This window comes from Lepidochelys kempii, chromosome 6, assembly GCF_965140285.1.
Source record: "Lepidochelys kempii isolate rLepKem1 chromosome 6, rLepKem1.hap1, whole genome shotgun sequence".
In the NCBI taxonomy this organism is placed as follows: domain Eukaryota; kingdom Metazoa; phylum Chordata; order Testudines; family Cheloniidae; genus Lepidochelys; species Lepidochelys kempii.
Window position 1 is genome coordinate 57,557,967 of NC_136385.1, and position 19,503 is coordinate 57,577,469.

Below are 19,503 nucleotides of genomic sequence, written 5' to 3' on the forward strand. Positions count from 1 at the left end.
TGGGGGCAGCTGGGGAGGGCAAGGGTCTGCTCCTGGGGGACCAGCAGGACAGCAGCAGCTGCTGCCCCGGCCTGCAACACTGCGCAAGAGGCGGCCCGCGGGGCCAGTCCGCCGGCCGGGCTCTTGCCCAGGGGCGCGCTCCCGCGGCGGCTCTGCGCGCCCCCGCCCGGCCGCAGTGAGTCCGCCGCGCCTGCAGGGGTCGCTGCCGCAGGAGGCGCGGGGCTGAGCGCGTTCGCTCGGGGGCAGCAGCCGTCGCAGCGGCCGAGGCGGTAGACGCCTGAGCAGCAGCCGCCGGAGAAGCAGCCCTGAGCCGCGGCGGCCTCGGTTCCAGCTCCGGCCCGCGCCGCACGATGCCGACCGTGGAGGAGCTTTACCGCAACTATGGGATCCTGGCCGATGCCACCGAGACCGCGGGGCAGGTGGGTCCCGGCCGCGGCCTGCACGGCCCCGGAAAGCCCCGGGCTCGAGTGCGGCGGCTCCCGGCTGGGGGGAAGCTGCGGGGCGCAGGCCTGGCCCGGGCTGGAAGGAGCGGGATGAGGGTGGAGGGGCGGCTTGCTGGGGCGGGGGGGCCCAGGAGTGGGGGATCGGCCAGGGGCTGAGCAGGTTGGCGGGCAGCGGGTTAAGCAAAAAAAAGTAACTGATGAAAATATTGCGCACGCCGCCCAGCGCGCCCGCCTGGGCCAGTGGCGTTAGCCTGGCCCTCGTCTCTTCTCCGGCCGTTTGCTGTGGCTGCAGACCCGGCCTCCTTCTGTTGGAGGGGGGACTCGACCTTGCATTCGTGACACGCCGCTTTGATCTCAGGCGTGAAAGGGTTTTGTAGCCAACGTTTCTCCGGGACGTTGAAGGCCTGATTTCCAGAAGTGCGCAGCCCCCACTGCTCCTGTTCCGTTTTATTGGGTGTTGTGGGTAGCCATCACCTCTGAAAAATCAGTTCCTTGAAGCTCTGTCCTGCTTGTCAGGCCTGAGGCTCTCTTTTAAATGTGGTGTTAGGTGGTTGGAGTTATTAACTCAGTCTCAGAAAACAGACCTGCTTTGATCAGTGTTTGACCCAGAAAAACTTGTGGCAGTCATAAAAAGAAAAAAAGACATGTCTTACAGCTTTTAAATTTATTATCGCCACACAGAACAGGCTGTGCTAAGTAAAGCATCCTTTCTGCAACACTGAGGAGAGTAGGGTGTTAAAAATAGAACTCAGTTCATTTTCTTTAGAATAAAGTATTCGGATTTTTTGCTCCAGTTATAGTATGTTGTTTGGGAAACTTCCGCTAGAATTTTAAGGTTTCCATCCTGCATAACTTTACATAAACAAGTAGAGTTAAGGATGTGCAGAAGAGCTTGCAGGATCTGGGCCTGTGTGTATTGAACATCTAAGCAGATGTAGGAGTGAAAATGAAAACAGTCAAAGTAAATGACAACTGAGGGGTTACTGGTCAGAGAGAAAACATAATTCCAAGTATAGAAATTATGTTCAATAGTTTATTTAAAATACAGGTGGTAAGAACAATTATTTGATTAAGAGCAATATAATTATTCATCTGTGAATTACTGTCACGTACTAATGTACAATTTGGGGACAGAAAGATTGCTTGTCCAGTTCTGGCCAGCAGTCATCTTTGGAGCATGAAAAGAAAAGCTTCTCAGTAGAATTTCCTGGGTTGCTAGATTAATTTAAAAAAAAATGCCTTGGCAAGGCCAGGTGAAAGATCAAATGTCAAACTTGATCTGAGAGAGAAACTAATTATTGTAGTTCTTATAGCTTTTACAAATAATAATTCCTTCCCCTGTCTAGATAGTAGATTTCCAGGTTCTGATCCTGCCATGGAACCCTGGTAATCATCAAGTTCATTGTGACCCTGCTTGTGTTTTAGGGTCTGCTCATGTGGATCTGATTGCAGCATTTGGCTCTTAGATGGTATAAATAAAAATTTAACGTTATTCAGCTGAACAGAAGGTGATTTACTCATCCAATTGTCTGTTAAGTACCTGATCTACTCTTACTGAAGTCAGTGGAAATTTTGCCACTCATAAGAAGTAGAATACCATAAGGCCATTTCCTACCTTATTGGTGCTTTGGACAGTAATTTTTTTCTTTAAATGCAGCCTTTATTTTTTGGTCAATAATTTTGTTGGTTTGATTAGTAGCCAGTACAGTTATGCCAAAGAAAATTATAGTCCAGTTAATTTATCATTAATATACGTGAACTTTTTGTAAATAGGTTGCTGTATTAATGATGAAACTGAAGTGCAACTGAGAGTAAAAAGTCCTTTCTAGGTCCTAGGGAAATCCAAAGTAGGCTCTGCTTTATATAGTCTGTCTTCTCTTCTAGCATAAAGATGCTTATCAGGTGATATTGGATGGCGTAAAGGGAGGTGCCAAGGAGAAGAGGCTAGCAGCACAGTTTATTCCAAAGTTCTTCAAACATTTCCCTGAGCTGGCTGATTCAGCTATCAATGCCCAACTGGACCTCTGTGAGGATGAAGATGTTTCTGTAAGGATACATGCTGGACATTTTGTAGCATGCTGCTATATTGAGTTTTATTTTGTGCTCCCTTTTATTCCTCTCCCATTTTATATAAGTATTTTCCTCCAAAAAATTGGACTTCAGTGTCCATATGTTTCCAAACATATTATGTCTGTGTGTCATAAAATTATAATTAAATTAACACTACATTAGTGCCTTCCTCTTATTTCAGTCAAAGCAATTCTTATCACTTTGGGTGAAGTAAGCTGATTCCTACAGATGCCTGTCACTTAGCTCATGATAATGCTAATAATGTCTGAAGAACACATTGTAATTGTACTCATCTTCTATCACCGGCTAAATCTTTGTTGGGTTTTTTTCTTCACCATCCCTTGTGACTCGACGCTTTCTAGTTACAGGAAAAAATTCTCTTGCCAGAGACTGAACTAAAAATACTTTTCATGTTCCTAACACTTTTTTTATATCAAAGTACTTTACATGTATTAAGCCTTACATCTTCTCTTGAAGGTAAGGAAATATTTCTACCATTTTACATTTACACAGTGGAAACATGAGGCAGAAAATAAAAAAAAACACCTGATTTTCCAGGCATCCTAAGCACCCACAACTCTGGTTTGCTTTGAGGGGGATTCTGTAGGCTAAGCACCTCTGGAAACGAGACTTAGGTGATTTGCACAAGGTCAGACAGGAAGTCTCAGTTGTGCTGGGAAGAAAACCCAGTATTTCTGGCTCTGTCTTGTACACTAAATGAACCTATCCTTTCTGTTTTAGCCCATAATACCTATCTAGAAGTGGTAGAAAATGATCAGATAAAGGATGGAAGTTGTATTATTTTTTAATCCAAATTTGGTTCGTGAGGTTTTGATCCGTTAGTGATTTTTTTTATGTAAGCGTTTAAAGAATCTGTTAAAATGGCATTTTCCCAACAAAATTAGGCTCAAGATGAAATCATAGTTATTTTATAATCTGCAAATATCTGTTCATAAGACTTCTCCAAACCAACCATAAATGTTGAAGTTTGAGCTGTCACTAGTGTCTGATTAATAGCTGGGGCAGAGACTTTTCGGTATGGAACTAATGGCACAGCACAGTTAGATAAATCAGAAACCTCACATGGGTTCTGCAGTTCACATCAGCATCTGCAATTCAGAATATTTGAGTTCAGCATTTAATTCAGGGATGCTACTGGAAGTAAAAGATAGCAGAAGTCACACACTAAGGGTTCGTCTTCACTGGCAATTTACAGCACTGCAACTGTCTCACTCAGCGGTGAGAAAAAACACCCCCTTGAGCGCAGCAAGTTTCAGCGCTGTAAAGCGCCAGTGTAGACAGTGCACCAGTGCTGGAAGCCACGCCCCTCGCGGAGGTGGGTTTTTTAGAGCACTGGGAGAGCTCTCTCCCCCCATGCTGTGCCACGACCGTACAAGGCACGTTAAAGTGCTGTCGCAGCAGCACTTTAGCATTGCCAGTGTAGACTAGCCCTAAATCATCTTACTCTTCATTGGTTTAGATACCAAACGCATGATTGTTTTTCTCATTCAGCTGTTTTTCTTCTGAACCTTGTTTGAGACTGCACTGATTCTAATCTGCCTGTAATTATGTGCTAAGATTTTGACTCTTCTGTTCAGATGATGACAGTGTTTCATTTTGACAGATCCGACGCCAAGCAATCAAGGAGCTGCCTCAGTTTGCCACAGGAGATAATCTTCCCCGGGTGGCAGACATACTGACCCAGCTTCTGCAGTCAGGTAACGTGTACTGATGATTTCCTTGCCTATTTCCTGCTGCCATGTGCTTCTGTTACATGTATGTTTGTGGCTGGTTTGGTTGAAGAGAGTTATAGTTGTGGAAACTGAATTCCTCTGTTGATTCATTAGCTTGTTATGTAGCAATCTGTCACAGTTGTCTTCATATCCTGTTTTTGCTCCATTTCTTTTCCCCTGTCGTTGACATCTTATATCTGCAGTGCAAATATGCCAGGATGACAGGAAATATTTGTTAAACATTTAAACTCTGCAGTGACTTGCTCTTTGTAACCAGATGTCAGGAGTTAGAAACCTTTTTGTATTATGCTGAAGTATTCTTTTGACCTCTTATTCTTGCCCTTACTTCAGCATATCAGAAAGATGCATGACTTTGAATTTTCTCTTCCCCAGATGATTCCGCAGAATTCAACTTGGTGAACAATGCTCTGTTAAGTATATTTAAGATGGATGCTAAAGGTAAATAGCAGACTCTTATATATAATGTTATTGTTTAAAGTGCTCACCAATCGTTGATAAGTTACAAAAACCATTCCTGATCTCACTCCTTGAATCTGCTGCAGGGCAGTGTAGAATTTTAAGCAAATGTTATCACTTGCTGTTCTGTGTCACAGATCTTGAGCTGTTTGGCTTATGTAAATACAGAGCCATTACAACTTTGTAATATAGTGGCACCCAAAATGTGGTGGTTGATATGCAAACATACAGGAAGGCATGATCTATGCCCTTAAGAGCTATTTCTTTCTGCTGTGGTGTATGTTTACCTTGTTTCTAAAACTAGCAATTTTAAAATAAGTTCTGGAGCTTTTCCAATTTGGAAAGTAGTTTTTCTTTTTACTGTATATCATAATGATAAAATTGTTGAACGGTTTGCATTAATGTAATTGTTTGGATTTCAGGGACACTGGGAGGCTTGTTCAGTCAGATTCTTCAGGGAGAGGATATTGTGAGAGAACGAGCTATCAAGTTCCTCTCTACCAAACTCAAGACCCTTCCTGAAGAAGTGTTAACAAAGGAAGTAGAGGAGCTCATATTAACTGAATCAAAGAAGGTAAGTGTTGTATTTCACTCCAAATTTAGGTTCTGTTAAATCAGCTTTTTTTGTAATAGAAAGGTTTCCAGTATTCGATTGTTTAAAACGCCATGCACAGTTATGGGACTGTATACATGATTCTGTGATTGGGGGAGGGATAACTCAGTTGTTTTGAGCATTGGCTTGCTAAAACCAGGGTTGTGAGTTCAGTTCTTGGGGGGGAGGGGGGATTTAGGGATCTGGGGCAAAAATTGGGGATTGGCCCTGCTTTGAGCAGGGGGTTGGACTAGATGACCTCTTGAGGTCCCTTCCAACCCTGATATTCTATGCTTCTGTGTTTGCAACCCAGATGTTACAGCATTATGTGACTGTGTCAATGCAGACACAACTATTTTGTCCACTTTTATTTATAATCTGTTTTCATTGTCCAGACTGAGAGAAATGCAAAAAACAAGAAAACTGACCAAACAATAAGAAGTAAATTACATGGTTAAAGTTCTTTCAGTTTTAGGCATTCAAGTTTTTGTTAGTAATCTAAAGAGAGTCGATATTTAAAAATAATTGGCTGAGCAAAGTGAGGTCCTATGCTCAATTTGATAGCATTTCTGTCTGTGGCACCCTCTCGTTACTTTAACCCAGAGGCATATACAGAGATACTGTATGTTTTCCCATTTTTTAAAAAATGTAGGGAGCTAAAACTGTACTATTGGATAACAGTGCTATTTACCAACTTAAGTGTAATAGGAGACGGGTATTACAAATTGCCTCAGTGGGATTCTGTTTTCTGCTTTTATTTTAAGGTCCTTGAAGATGTGACGGGTGAGGAATTTGTCCTTTTCATGAAGATATTATCTGGCTTAAAAAGCTTACAGACAGTGAGCGGGAGGCAGCAACTGGTGGAACTGGTGGCTGAACAAGCTGACCTGGAGCAAACGTTTAATCCGTCCGATCCAGATTGTGTGGACAGACTCTTGCAGTGCACTCGGCAGGCAGTGCCACTCTTCTCAGTATGTATTTCTTTCCTTTGTATAGTTAGTACGATATTAAAGCTGCGGACTGTAATGTCTTTAAAGTCATGACTAGCTGTGTCAGAGTGATTGCACAGCTGTGACTTATAGTCAGCAGTTTCTCTGACCTAAGTCTTACATGTATTTTGGACTGATCTGTTCTGGAGAATTTCCATTCAGATTTGTAAATCATAAGAACTTGCGTCTTCCTTAAGTTCCTGCTTTCTCACAAATTGAAGAATTTGATGTGAATGATGTCTCAGTCTCCCACCTCTATTCGTCAGCAGATGTGGTATTTGTCTTAGTGTGTTAGCTGAGAGAATTGAAATTTTCTTTATTGGTTATGGAAGAGAATCTTGCCAACATGATTCTAGGCGCTCTCTCTCTAATAAACTCTGTGCAATTTCTAGGCTTAATTTAGTAAAGATAACTTTCTTCCATGGTTACAGAAGGCTTTTAATACCATTCTTTCTTCTCATTGTTAGCATCCCTGGCAGATGGGCAATTCTGTTGCCTTGGCTCTATGTGCCCAATGTAATTTTTAGGAACTGCTCTTTCAGAAAACATCACAAGTCAACATTATAAGAGGGGTATGGGAAAGGAAGTATGTCCTTGTGATTAAAGCACTGGCTTGTATTTGTGGCTGTGTCACAGAGTTCCTTTGTGATCTTTGGTAGGTTATTTAATCTCTGAACCCTAGCTCCCCATCTTGTAAAATGGAGAATCCGCTGAAATTCTAACACTTTCACTGATTTAACTGTTTTTGATGCACTCCTCCACTCCAGGAGACTTTGACAGTCTCTCTTAAAGGAAAATGTGGTGGTTTCTTTTGGTACCTATAGCACAGAAGGAACTGTGCAACTTCTGAGACATCCTGTGTTCAAAAGAGTTTTTTGTCAGCTTTTGCTCCAGTCTTGCAAGGGAAAGTCATCATAAGATAAAGGCAGGATTTAAGGTCATGGGCAAGGACTTCTGGCCAAGTGAAAGCGCCATCTCTCAACTATATCAGACACAGATTACCACTTGTACTGAAAGAGAGTCATTGAAAAAAGGCTTCAGCCTAACTTCAGAAATAGGTTAATAACTTCTTTTTAAAACACTGGCACTCACACAACCAGAGAGGGATGAGCCCTTGCAAAAGTTTCTGGGTTGTATTTTTTTTGGCTCAGACTTTAGAATCTTGTAACAATCCCCTCTTTAGACATAAAAAGTGAATATTTGCCAGGTATGCTATTAATTGTACATAGTGTCTTACCTCATATCCACTGGGCTGACCTAGCACTATCTGCTGTCAAGAGAGAGAGCTGGATTTGAATCCTAAGTTCACCCTCTTGCTCCATTCTCAGTGAGGGTTAGGAATATTGCAGAGGTGAGAGCAGAGTCCAATAGACAAATGTTCTGCTGATGGATTTAAATTTAAACATTGATTAACTCGGTCCATTGCCAGGCATACTGCAGTAGTTTAAAGCCTGTTTTCCGGGAAATGGAACTGTTACAGATAGGAAAAAATAAGCATTTGCAATTTTATCAAAATCACCTGTAGCCTAGGCACCACTCTTAGCTGGAAGGGCCCGTGTGTTTTGAAGGGAGAAATTAGCTAAGGGGTAGCAAAATGATGGGTGTCCATTGGGCAGGGAAGGTGGGAAAAAATTAAATCAAACTCCTGCAGTAACCTTAGTGTCTTTCTGAACTTTTACAGAAAAATGTTCATTCTACAAGGTTTGTGACTTACTTCTGCGAGCATGTGTTACCAAACCTCAGTTCCCTGACTACTCCAGTGGAGGGCCTTGATATCCAGTTAGAGGTAAGCTAAGCCTGTAAGAGCTAATAAACCTCAAATATACACATCATAGTGCTTATTGCAGAAGTGAGTGTTTCTCTGCATAACACTCTTGAGATTGTAAAAACTTCAGTGTGTTTTCCAGCAATTTGCTGATCTACTGTTCTATGGCTCTTCTAGTTAATAACATGAGGAAAGATCACAGAACTCTGCCAGCTGATGGAGCTGGGTTGAGCAGAACCTTCTAATGCCTAAGAGTAAATACAGAAAGCAAAAGCCTTACCCTAATTAAGAGGAATAATGACTATAGTCATTAGTCATGTGGTAACCTCACTGAACTTTCCAAGCTGTTGCTATTCCTTCACATTGTCTTCTAAATAGTCCCCTCAGAGTTACCTCTTTATCAGCAATGTGCTTGTGCTGTGCAAAACAAACAAAAGAAAAATTCCTGCCTGAAAGAGCTTACAAGCTGAAAGAGCCAGATAGACAAGAGGCACTGAGAAGCCAGGAGGGAATAACTTGAATACCTTTTTATATTCATTACTTTTATTGTCACTTCTTGTGGATATCATGGAGGGAGTGAGGCTTTAGGAGGAACTTAAATGCATTGAGGAAGGAGGCTTGAATGAATATCTGGTAGACTGCAGACAGGAGGTTCAGACAAGCTTAGTCTGGCATTCACTGCTTAACAATTAAGATACATGTATAAATATTACTGTCACATGTTAATTTTAGTTCTCTACAAATCTCTGGTACTTAAAGCCTGCATTAAAGGTAAGATGTCCCTCACCTGGCATGAGTTGTATTTTATAGACTTTACAAAATCATGATTGATGTTTGTGGCAAATGAATGTTGTGATATGCTGAAGAAGCCATGTTAATGTTGCAATCCACTTTTATTTAAAATTATGCAACTATGTGATTATAACTCTTAGCTTTACCAAGAGCTGTTCTTGTTTGTAGGTATTGAAACTACTTGCTGAAATGAGTTCGTTTTGTGGTGACATGGAAAAGTTAGAATCAAACTTGAAGAAGCTTTTTGATAAATTACTGGTAAGGCAGACTTTTGCTGTGATACAATAATAAAAAATGCACTCCTAAAAGTGAGTGACCTTTAGTTGCTTATTACCCATTTATCTTTGGTCCCTTCCTGTAAAGGTAGTTACCCCTGGTTATTCTTCTGTTCAAGACAAATAAGTGCAAAGATCTCTTTGCCCACTTTGAATCTTTCCATAGCATTGCAGAACTGGATGATTTCTCTACACACCATTTTTGATCCAAGTTGAAGAAAGTAGTACGGTTTGTGTTTGTATGATCTTAAAATCCGTCCGTGCTGGCAGTAGTGGCAGGGCTACCACAGACACTTACTGGCTCAGAGCAGGTATAGTTGAGATGCTGATAAAAGTGTTGGTAGCTGATCTGCACTAGCCTGGAAACAAATGATAGTAACATGGAGCTAGTGCAATGAAGGGAGACTCTGTTAGAATTGTCAGAATAGATAAGGCTCTATGTAATGTAGCTTAAACTAGTTGAAGTCTGTACAAGACTGCAGCAGAGCCTATAGAAAAAATGTTAGTTGTCCTCCCTACAATCCAACAATGCACAGAGTGGTATTGATAAGTTAGGTGTTTGCTGGACTGGCTGTTTCCAAACGCTGAAGTTAAAGAGAAGTTTTGTATGACCATACATTCAAGAGAAACTGGTAAATAGATTAGACTGCTAACCTGCTCACATATTTAGCTAACTGATTTGGTAATGCTGTTTATTTCCTATATTGAGGTTTTATTTTTCGTAGCCTTGCCCTCCTGTGAAAGTGGGTGGGATGCAAAAAGTGGAGAAAAGGGAACAGGTGAGTGAAAGTGTCTCATGTATCTGTTCTGCTTGGTGTTCATCAGGAGTACATGCCACTTCCTCCAGAGGAAGCAGAGAATGGGGAAAATGCAGGTAATGAAGAGCCCAAGTTGCAGTTCAGCTATGTGGAGTGTTTGTTGTATAGCTTTCATCAGCTGGGGCGAAAGCTTCCAGACTTCCTCACGTCCAAGCTCAATGCAGAGAAATTGAAAGACTTCAAAATCAGGTAATGCATGAGAGACTGGAATGATCACTTTAGCTGCAAACCCAGCTGCAATGAACATACTGGAAGTGTCAGTGTAGAATATTATTGATCCTTCCTCTGCTGAACTGTTCGGGTGCGGGAGAAGCATAAATCAGATCAGAAAGCAAAATAATGAACTGATTGAAAAATGTTTTCAGCATTTATTTAAAAATAAAAACACTCTTGTCATATCACGGTTTTCCTTTTGCTTGTGCTATTCTTTTACAGGAATGTGTGAAGTTTTGTGCTTGGCTTGATTGGGGTTCATTAAATACTTTAAACTCATTTTTCTGTTAGGCTACAGTATTTTGCCCGAGGGTTGCAGGTTTATATACGACAGCTTCGTCTGGCACTTCAAGGAAAAACAGGTGAAGCCTTAAAAACAGAAGAGGTATGTATTCCCTGGAAGCAGTTCTCTTATCAATTCTACTGAATAGCTATTGCAAACCATTATAAAAGCCAGCCTTTTTTGCTGAGATGACTAAAATTGAATGATACTGGGAAATGACTGTCACTATGCTGCTTAAGCCTACTAAATGAATGTAGATTGACACTGCATGTCAGGCAAATACTATCAATACAGCTGATAGCAAGTATTTTAGACGCGAGAAAGCTCTTGTAGTTTGAATAAACTTTGTTTCGTGGTCTGGAAAGTGGCAAATGTTTTCTAGATTTATTAAGTGCTAGATGACAGCATGTATGAATGCACCATTCTCTTACCTCTACAGACCCAGGTTCAATTCTCCTCATGTGCAAATGAATTTGAACTCAAATTTGTTGATGATATTTCTCAGTACTACAAAAGTACTAAATTAGGTGCCTTTGGCCATGTCCAAGTTTGGAGTACCAACTGTGCTGCAGGTCAGCAGTCAAGGAAGCTGAAAGAGCTGTGTGAGAGCACAGGACTGCAGTGCCAGAGGATGCTGGAAATCAGGACTTGGGTGCACTGATTAGCAGGGAGTGCAGCAGATTGGGACTGAGGCTCATTACCAGAGCTGTACAGTGGCCAAGCACTAGAACAGTGAGGGCAACAGAGAAGATTGAACTGGCTTAGCAGAGCTGCAGAGAGAAGCTGGCATAGTACCTCACTGTACTGTTGCTTGTCTCTAACCAGTGCTCTGTCACTTTCAGGAGCATTATCCTCAAATTTATTTATTTATTTATTTATTTATTTAAATACAGGCAGTTTACCAACGCTTTATACCAGAAAGCAGTGTTCAGTGTCCTGGGCTTGTCAATGTGACAGTCCTGCAATTCTCTAAGCAGTTAAGTTTCCCATCTGTTGCAGCACCAATCATGGATTTCAAAAGCAATGTTACTCCACATACAAAAAACCAGTGATGCTAGCTTCCGAAGTCAGTATCTGATTATTCAGTAGTTATGCCTGATCATGGCCAATCTTCCTTGCATATTGAAACAAGACAGTGACAGAGAGTTCTCTGCAAAAGGTTTTTGCTGGGCTGCTACTGTTGAACATCCCTTAGTTCCTGCATTTGTTTCAGTTACGCTCTCTTGACTGGGTTTGTATTGCAAACCTGAATTGGGGCAGATAGATACAAGTGGATGCGTGACAGGCAATGTCATCTATCCAGGTGCCACTTCTGGAGATGGGGGGGACACTTCTAAGCCATAACCACATGCAGCTAGATCAACAGGTCACAGTTGAACTTTGGCTTTCAGATTATAGTAGTGTTTTGTTCACCCACAGATTGTGTCTGTTTGGCCTAGTTACACACCATACATTTTGTTTTGAATGAGACACCTAAATGTATTGAACAAAGAATGGTAGAAAATTGGAGATCCTGGAATTCTATAGCCAACTGATTTTCATTAAATGCAAAATTACTGAGAACTAAAAATTATAACAGCTAAGTCATTTACAGAAATTTGCTATAGATCTCTCATCAAGGTCATAGAAATTTATTTGGAGGTGTGCAGTAAAATTCCAGTATATCTGTCTTCACTAAATGCATCGGACATAATCTCAAATCACTAAAATTGCTGTATTTTTCCCCTTTTGCAGAACAAAATTAAAGTGGTCGCCTTGAAAATAACTAATAACATCAATGTTTTAATCAAGGTAAGCCTTAAATCTTCTGTTATGTCTAAACATGGAACAGGTCTGTAATAGAAGGCTCGGGAACAGAGAGCTATTGAGAAATTTCCCAGGTGGGGATCAAATGTTGTTGTCAAGATGCTCCACTGTCATCTCTACCGTGGAGTAAATCAAATTCAGCATTGGCACTACGTTAAAGTTCTTCTCTTAAGTTTTTGTTAATTTCCTGGTCTGAGGAGATCAGTGCTCCCCTTCTGTCATTCGAGTACATTTCCTTTGTGAACTCTCTGGATCTACATATTAGCAACTAACAATGGAAATTAATAAATAAACGGCTTATTGAATTGAAAGTAACAGTGACTGGCTGACTGAAATCCATTTCAGTACTCTACCTGCTCACTGTATAAAGTTTGTGGCATCATTATCAAGACATCCAGCCACCTTGAATTGGGTGGATTACCCTGCTGAGGAGCTGGAATTTTAAGTGTTGCAGCCCTTTGTTTGTAGGCCAATAAATTGATGATTCAGTATCATGAGGGGAAGATTTACTTAAAAAAAAACACTATAATGGGTCAGTTGTCCTTTGCAGTGTCATTTTGATCAGAAATTTGGGCCAATTGTTCTATAACAATGATTTTCAGTTTAGGATTTACTTGCTGTGTCTGATTTCAGCAGGTTTGATGGAGTTTACAGGATATTTAAGCATAAAAGCAAGTTAAGGATTGAGCAAGTCTTGCCTCGTAACATTCAATGCTTCGGTATCTATAGTTAGAAATATATCCCTGAAATGCTGACTTAAGGTTTAATGTAATGTTTTTAAAGAAAATTGTTTTGATTATGCTTTCCTTTCAAAGTTCATACCGTGGCACTCTAGTGTGAGCCAATTCTTTGCTCAATCCCATGCTGCTTCTTAGCACCGTGGTGGGAATAGCAGAGATCCACACAGGAGCCATTGTAATTCATTGTAGTAATGTACAGTACACATATTAATATACTGTGCAGAATCATAGCATGAGACACTTCTGTTCATATGAAATTAGAATTTCATATTAGAGTGCATGGAATAAAGTAGCTGAATTTTTTTAAGTGGTTCATCCAGGTAATTCTTGTTTCTGGATCCTAGGACTTAACATCTTTGGTTTTAAAGAGCTTGTTTGAAGGAGGTTGGGGGAATAGGGAAGTATGATTAATGCAGACTCATAATATAGGTAAGATTATGGAGTATTATTGGTGTGGACTTCATTTTGTGGTAAAATGTCCACAATTTTGTTTGTTTAGGACCTTTTCCACATTCCCCCTTCTTACAAGAGCACAGTTACGCTGTCTTGGAAACCTGTACAGAAGGCTGATGCAGGGTAAGAGTTACCAGGAAAACTTGCTTAAAGTGATATTATTGCATACACACATTGTGGAATTTTTATTTTATGATGTACAACAACTTGCCAGTATATGTTGTTCAGCACATGAGCTAAAAACCAAAGATTCGCATGCAAAAATCTTAGATAGAATTAAGGTTACAATTGTATAATAGTACGTTGTAGGCATTGTGCATAAGTGGTAGTCTCAGGATCCAGTTTCCCACACCGTGAGCCACATAACAGCTCTAGTTGTTGGCGAGTGGTATAAGGTGTCAAGACTTGCTGGGATGATACAGTAGATAATTTAATCAAAATGGGGATCAGTCTTTTAGGAAGGTTCTACAATACCATCTTCCAGAGTGTCTTCATTAACAGCTCTACTGGCTCATAAATGCTAATCTATGGGGGTGAGCATACTGTGTCTGTACTTACTACCTTGGGAATAGTGCAGCATCTTTCAAAGACTTCTCTTTATATTTTCTTGCCTTTGTAGTCAAAAAAGAACTAGTGAAGATACAACTTCAAGTTCACCACCGAAGAAGGCTCCAGCAGGACCAAAAAGGGATGCCAGGCAAATATACAACCCACCCAGTGGGAAATACAGTAGCAACCTGGGTAGCTTTTCTTATGGTAAGTTGGAGAGTTTGGAAGAACCTTGCAGGGTGAATTATACCCCTCTGGGAAGGATGTCAGTTAAGCAAGTTCCTTTCCAGATCCTCAGATGATCCAGAATTTGCTGTCATGATTTTTCCATGTAATTGTATCTATATTTTTTTAAATCACTGGTCTAGCAATAGGATAAGTTTACCAGCCTAATAACTAAGCAACTTTGCAACATCATTTTAGCAGCCACCGGTCTCTTGCAGATCTGGGGATTAAATTGTCTGAAAGCTGAGATTCCACATTATATTATGATATAAAGTAATGTTCTGTTCTTAACAAAGAAAATTCTGTTGTCTCCAATATTGTAATTTTTGTCAACACCAGTTTTAGACATGGTAGGCAGACCCTTAAGGGCTACAGGCTATCTTAACTTTTAATATCATTTTAGAAATTATAGCTGGAAATGATTCTGTTCATCTAATTTGTCCCCGTTAGTGCAGGATCCTCTGAGGATGGTCAACTTTGAGGTCTTCATTCAAATATGTCTAATTTTAAATATCCAAAGTTCTGTCCTTCCCTTTGTAGAGTTAAGCTTAATGTAATTTTAAAGGCTTAATAACTATTACAAGGGGAGGAAAAAATAGTAGGGGTCTAAAATGTTTTGATGTGTTTAGGCTTCCACTGGGATCAGACTCTAGATAGGCTACTAACAGAAGCCTGAGAAACCTTGAGACACTTTGGTTCTTCCAGTGAGATCAAACTCATTCTTAATGGAGCTAAATGAAAAACCGACTCCAATATACAAACAGTTCATTTATGTCCTCTGGTTCTTCCAGTGGTGTTGGAGCCTTAAACTGAAAACATTAAGATACCAGTACAGCAAAACACTTAAGTATATGCTTAATTTTAAGGAGGTGATTAGCCACATTTGAAGTCAGTGTTTGAGACATATTGTGATGGATAGGCAATAAAAACTCTTAATTTAAACTGATACAGAGAACCTTTTAAACCAATATAATATAATCTTGTTGGAAGGTTTTAAGTACTGTTGCGTAGATGGGGTTAGCCCAGGTAATTGTACCTAAAACAGAACAGCTGTAACAGGCATGATAATATATTGCAATTTCATTTTTAATCAGCTATTCAAACACAAGAGACCTGTATAAGATAAACGTTTGCATTTATTTTCAGAGCAGAGAGGTGGTTTCCGGGGTGGCCGAGGGAGAGGCTGGGGAGGACGAGGTAATCGCAGTCGAGGAAGAATCTACTGAACAGACCATTGCATTCTCCAGAGCCATTATGGGGTAAAACACCAGTAAAAGTGAAAGTACTGCTCATCAAAGGATTGCCTGGAGTACTGTATCCCTTCAAGGACTGCCTTCTGCTAAAGACTGACTTAAATGTTCTTTATACCTTTGTATGTATGATCTACTTTTCTAACGGACTACAAAACTTGTCCATAGTGAAACTACAACTGTATTTTTGGATGATTAGTCAGCAATTTTGAGTTATTTTAGAAGTGTCTTCAGGGTTTATTCGGAATTGGAAAACAGCATAGTTTTATCTGAAACTACATCTTGACAGTTTGTATATTAACCTAAAAATCAGCTATTACTCAACTAAAACTATATTGTAATTGAGTTTATATATTAAATAATGGACAGGAAAGGGATGACTACAAAGGTACACGTCCATTAAGATTGACAGCTGCAGTAATCCTTTCCTCATCTGTAACAATATCTTGCAATATGTGGAGAAGAGTACCATTATTAAATTAGCATTTATTTACTCTTTATAACAGAATCGTTGACTATTCAGACAAATGCTGGATTTTTAAAGTCTGTAACATGGACATACAAATTTTTGCTTGTAGCATGAAGCAATCATTTAACTTAAAGTTGTGGAGAATGTGATGTTTTTGTTTTTGTACATCTTACTCTTCTCCCTACATTGTAATACAAAAGTGGTGTTTTGCAAATGGGTTTTTAATGTTCAGTATGAATATGTATGCATATGCCATGAAATTTCAGTAAAACAGGTTAAAAAAAAAAACTAGAAGTACTTCAGGAGTGGGAAAAGTCAGATGCAATAATTAAGCTTCATAAATTGCAGTTGGACAGCAGCAGTGGCCTGGCTCTTTCCTGTGCGTTTGAAGATTTCTGGATTGTTTGGCACTTGAAATTTTTTTTTTTTTAAACAATACCAACTGCATTTTAAAAACATATAAATAAAATTTTATTTTGGGTACCACTGTAAAAATCCAGCTATGTTATTTGATTCAGGTGGAGAATTAAAGACTCTGTACTAGTTTGTCCTTCATGGTAACCTAAGATTTTGATTTAACAGTGGACACCCAGTAAATACAACTTTATTTAAGAGCAGATCTGGCACAGAGGTTTGGTTTTGTCGTTCTCTTCTTCCCCCTTCCCCCCCCCCCCCCCCCCCCCCGCGCACACACACATTTTCACCACTTTAAACTTTTTTACTTTCTCCTCAGGTCATTCGTAGAGATTGAATATTGTAAAAGGTGTGATAGTAAAATGGAGAAAAGCTGTGGGGAAGGAAGAAATATTAACAAATTCTGTTGACATAAAATACCTTAGGCTTTAGAGGACTGAAGATTTCCCTAACTTTTATTTTCAACATTTTGATGACCATACCCCAAACCAAATGCCTAAAAGTAATGTTTTCCTACTAGTTTCATGTGTATTTGTGAGGAATAGCTTGTGAATCTGACACAGGTGTCTTCATTAACATTCTCTGATATTTATCACTGCAATCTGAGGAATGCATCATTTGTATTTCTGGCACTATTGCAAGATCTTCTAGAAAACTGACCCTTTAATAATAATAATAAAAAAAAAAAAAAAGCCAGAACAGCAAAACTATCAAACTACAGAATCTGTTTCCAAACTTGATTTCTGTGCAGCTTTGGAACAGTGGTGGTAAACTTTGGACATTCCATAAGCACTTGAGTTGAACTTACATTACTGATTACAAGACACTTGCTAAATTCAGATGGTCAGTAAGAAGCTGAGCAATTAAACTTCGGCTTTCAAATACAAATTGACATGATCAAAATGTCATTTTGAAAATAGGCACAGGATCGATGTGTTATTTCCATTTGAAAATTCAGCCTGTTTCACAAAGGGCAATAATTTGTATAATTTGAAGATTTCTAAATGAATGTCAAAGCCTATTTGTAAGCACATTTATATTCTAATCACTGGATGCAAGCAGCTTCTTTGCTCACTGAAGTTTCAATGAGAACTTCTGAGACATCTTTTTCAGAGATGGGTGCAGCTTCAGCAAAGTTCTTGCTGCCTCAGAAATAGCTAGTTTCCCCCCCTTCCTTTCATTCTTAATTTCTGATGCAGTGAATTCTTTTGGAGACACCTGTGCACCACCTTGTTCAACTGTAAACTTTCCCTTATGCTTTTGGAATAAATTCATTTTGTAATTTTGTTTGAGTGGCTTACTGTTTCATTACTGTAGTTTTAAACAGTTTCATACTTTTAAGACCATTTTGTAATGGCTCACTAATGGGACATTACAGTATCTTATTTTCTAATGGCTTTCATTCCAGTAGGAGCTCCCTGATTATTTTACTGATATATAGAATTAATAGTTTAATCTCCAAATTAGAAGCAGCCACCATTAAGACAATGTTGTAGCTATTTAACTATCTAAAGCAACACTTCAAGCAAAGTTTCAGATAGGAAATGAAAGATACACCTCTAATAGAAATGGCATGAGTTTAGGTCAGCTGATTGCAATGATCCATGCTACAATTCATAGAAATGTTGGACTGGAAGGGACTTGAGAAGTCAGCATCCAGCTTCCTGTGCTGTTAGGACCAAGTAAACCTAGATCATCACTAACAGGTGTTTGTCCAACCTGTTTTTAAAAACCTCCAATTATAGGGATTCTACAATCTCTCTTAGAATCCTATTCCAGATCTTAACTACCCTTACAGTTAGCAAGTTTTTCCTAACATATAGCCTAAATCTCCGCTGTTGCAGATTAAACCCATTACTTGTCCTACCTTCAGTGAACATGGAGAAATTGATCACCACCCTCTTTATAATAGCCCTTAGCATGTTTGAAGACTTACCGGGTTCCCACTCAGTCCTCTGTTGAAACTAAATGCCTAGTTTTTTTTTTTTTTAAACCTTTCCTCCTAGGTCAGATTTTCTAAAACTATCATTTCTGTTACTGTTCTATGAACTCACTCTAATTTGTCCATATCTTTCCTAAAATATAGCATCCAGAATTGGACACAGTATTCCAGCTGAGGCTTGACCAGTATCAAGCAGAGTGGGACAATTCTGTCCCTGTCTCTTACTGACAAAACTCCTGTTAATACACTTCAGAATATTAGCCTTTTTTGCATCTGCATTGTATTGACTCATTCAATTTGTGATCCACTACAATCTCCAGATCCTTTTCAGCAGTATTACTGTCTAGATAGTTATTCCTCGTGTAGCTGTGCATTTGATTTTTCATTCCTAAGTCAAGTTCTTTGCACTTACCTTTATTTAGGTGGGATGCCAGTATGAACATATCTTGCTTGGGGTATGCTCAAATAAATTGGTTAGTCTCTAAGGTGCCACAAGTACTCCTTTTCTTTTTGCGAATACAGACTAACACAGCTGCTACTCTGAAGCCTGTCATTGTAGACCCAAACTCCCATTGGCAGGGTCTAGATTCATTAGCAGCTTGAGGCTGTTGAAATGATCTCTGTGAAATGAGTTTACTTCCATCTACTCTCTGCCTCGTTTTATTTGGTGGAATTTGCTGGGCCTGAAAACCCTATCAAGTAGTCAGACTTCCAGGAAGCATGTCTCCACTTTAGAAGAATCTTAAATCTATATGTTGGTTTGGACTTAGCCTCTGTGAGCACATTCATATGGCCTCCAAGCTTGTTTACTATAATTTTCTGTACCTATGGCAGATGTTTCATTCCTTTCTTAAAAAGAAAACTACCTTAAATTGATTCAGATTAAAACAGCCTGTCTGTTCAGCAACACAGGCCTGCTGAGACCACACCATTGCTGTGCTTTGCTCTTTTCTCTGGTTTCCAGATGCCTACAGGGTCAAATTTAAGGTTTCAGACCTCCTCAGGCTAAGAACAATCCTACTGCCCAAAAGTCTAAGTCAAACAGAAGTACCTTCAGAGCAAGGACGTTTGTCAAGTTTCCTGCATTCCAGAAAAGTTCAGTAGAGAAGTCATGGGACGGTTCAGTGACATTGGGTACTGCTTTGGAAAGTGCACTGTGGAGCATGTCTTGGGATGCTTGAATGTGTTCTCTGTTACTACTGTGA

The 19,503-nt window shown here is 39.8% G+C and overlaps 1 protein-coding gene across 1 annotated transcript; it reads left to right on the forward strand.

The window, feature by feature from the left end:
• The first annotated feature begins 230 nt into the window (after window positions 1–230).
• Window positions 231–17,643, forward strand: API5 (apoptosis inhibitor 5). The gene is made up of 14 exons (XM_073348044.2): window positions 231–419; window positions 2,328–2,489; window positions 4,138–4,231; window positions 4,640–4,705; window positions 5,146–5,297; window positions 6,080–6,286; window positions 7,986–8,090; window positions 9,030–9,119; window positions 9,962–10,143; window positions 10,459–10,552; window positions 12,185–12,241; window positions 13,496–13,572; window positions 14,069–14,205; window positions 15,370–17,643. Exons 1-14 carry the CDS (start codon window positions 351–353, stop codon window positions 15,447–15,449), a joined length of 1,572 nt encoding a protein of 523 aa, XP_073204145.1. The 5' UTR covers window positions 231–350; the 3' UTR covers window positions 15,450–17,643.
• Window positions 17,644–19,503: the final 1,860 nt, after the last annotated feature.

What these genes read in the sequence shown, in the direction of transcription:
- API5 (XM_073348044.2), top strand. Translation starts at nt 351, where the DNA reads ATGCCGACCGTGGAGGAGCTTTACCGCAACTATGGGATCCTGGCCGAT. An exon ending in GACCCAGCTTCTGCAGTCAG is followed by an intron (nt 4,232 to 4,639) that starts GTAACGTGTACT and finishes TCTCTTCCCCAG; the next exon opens with ATGATTCCGCAGAATTCAAC. An exon ending in ACATCAATGTTTTAATCAAG is followed by an intron (nt 12,242 to 13,495) that starts GTAAGCCTTAAA and finishes TTGTTTGTTTAG; the next exon opens with GACCTTTTCCACATTCCCCC.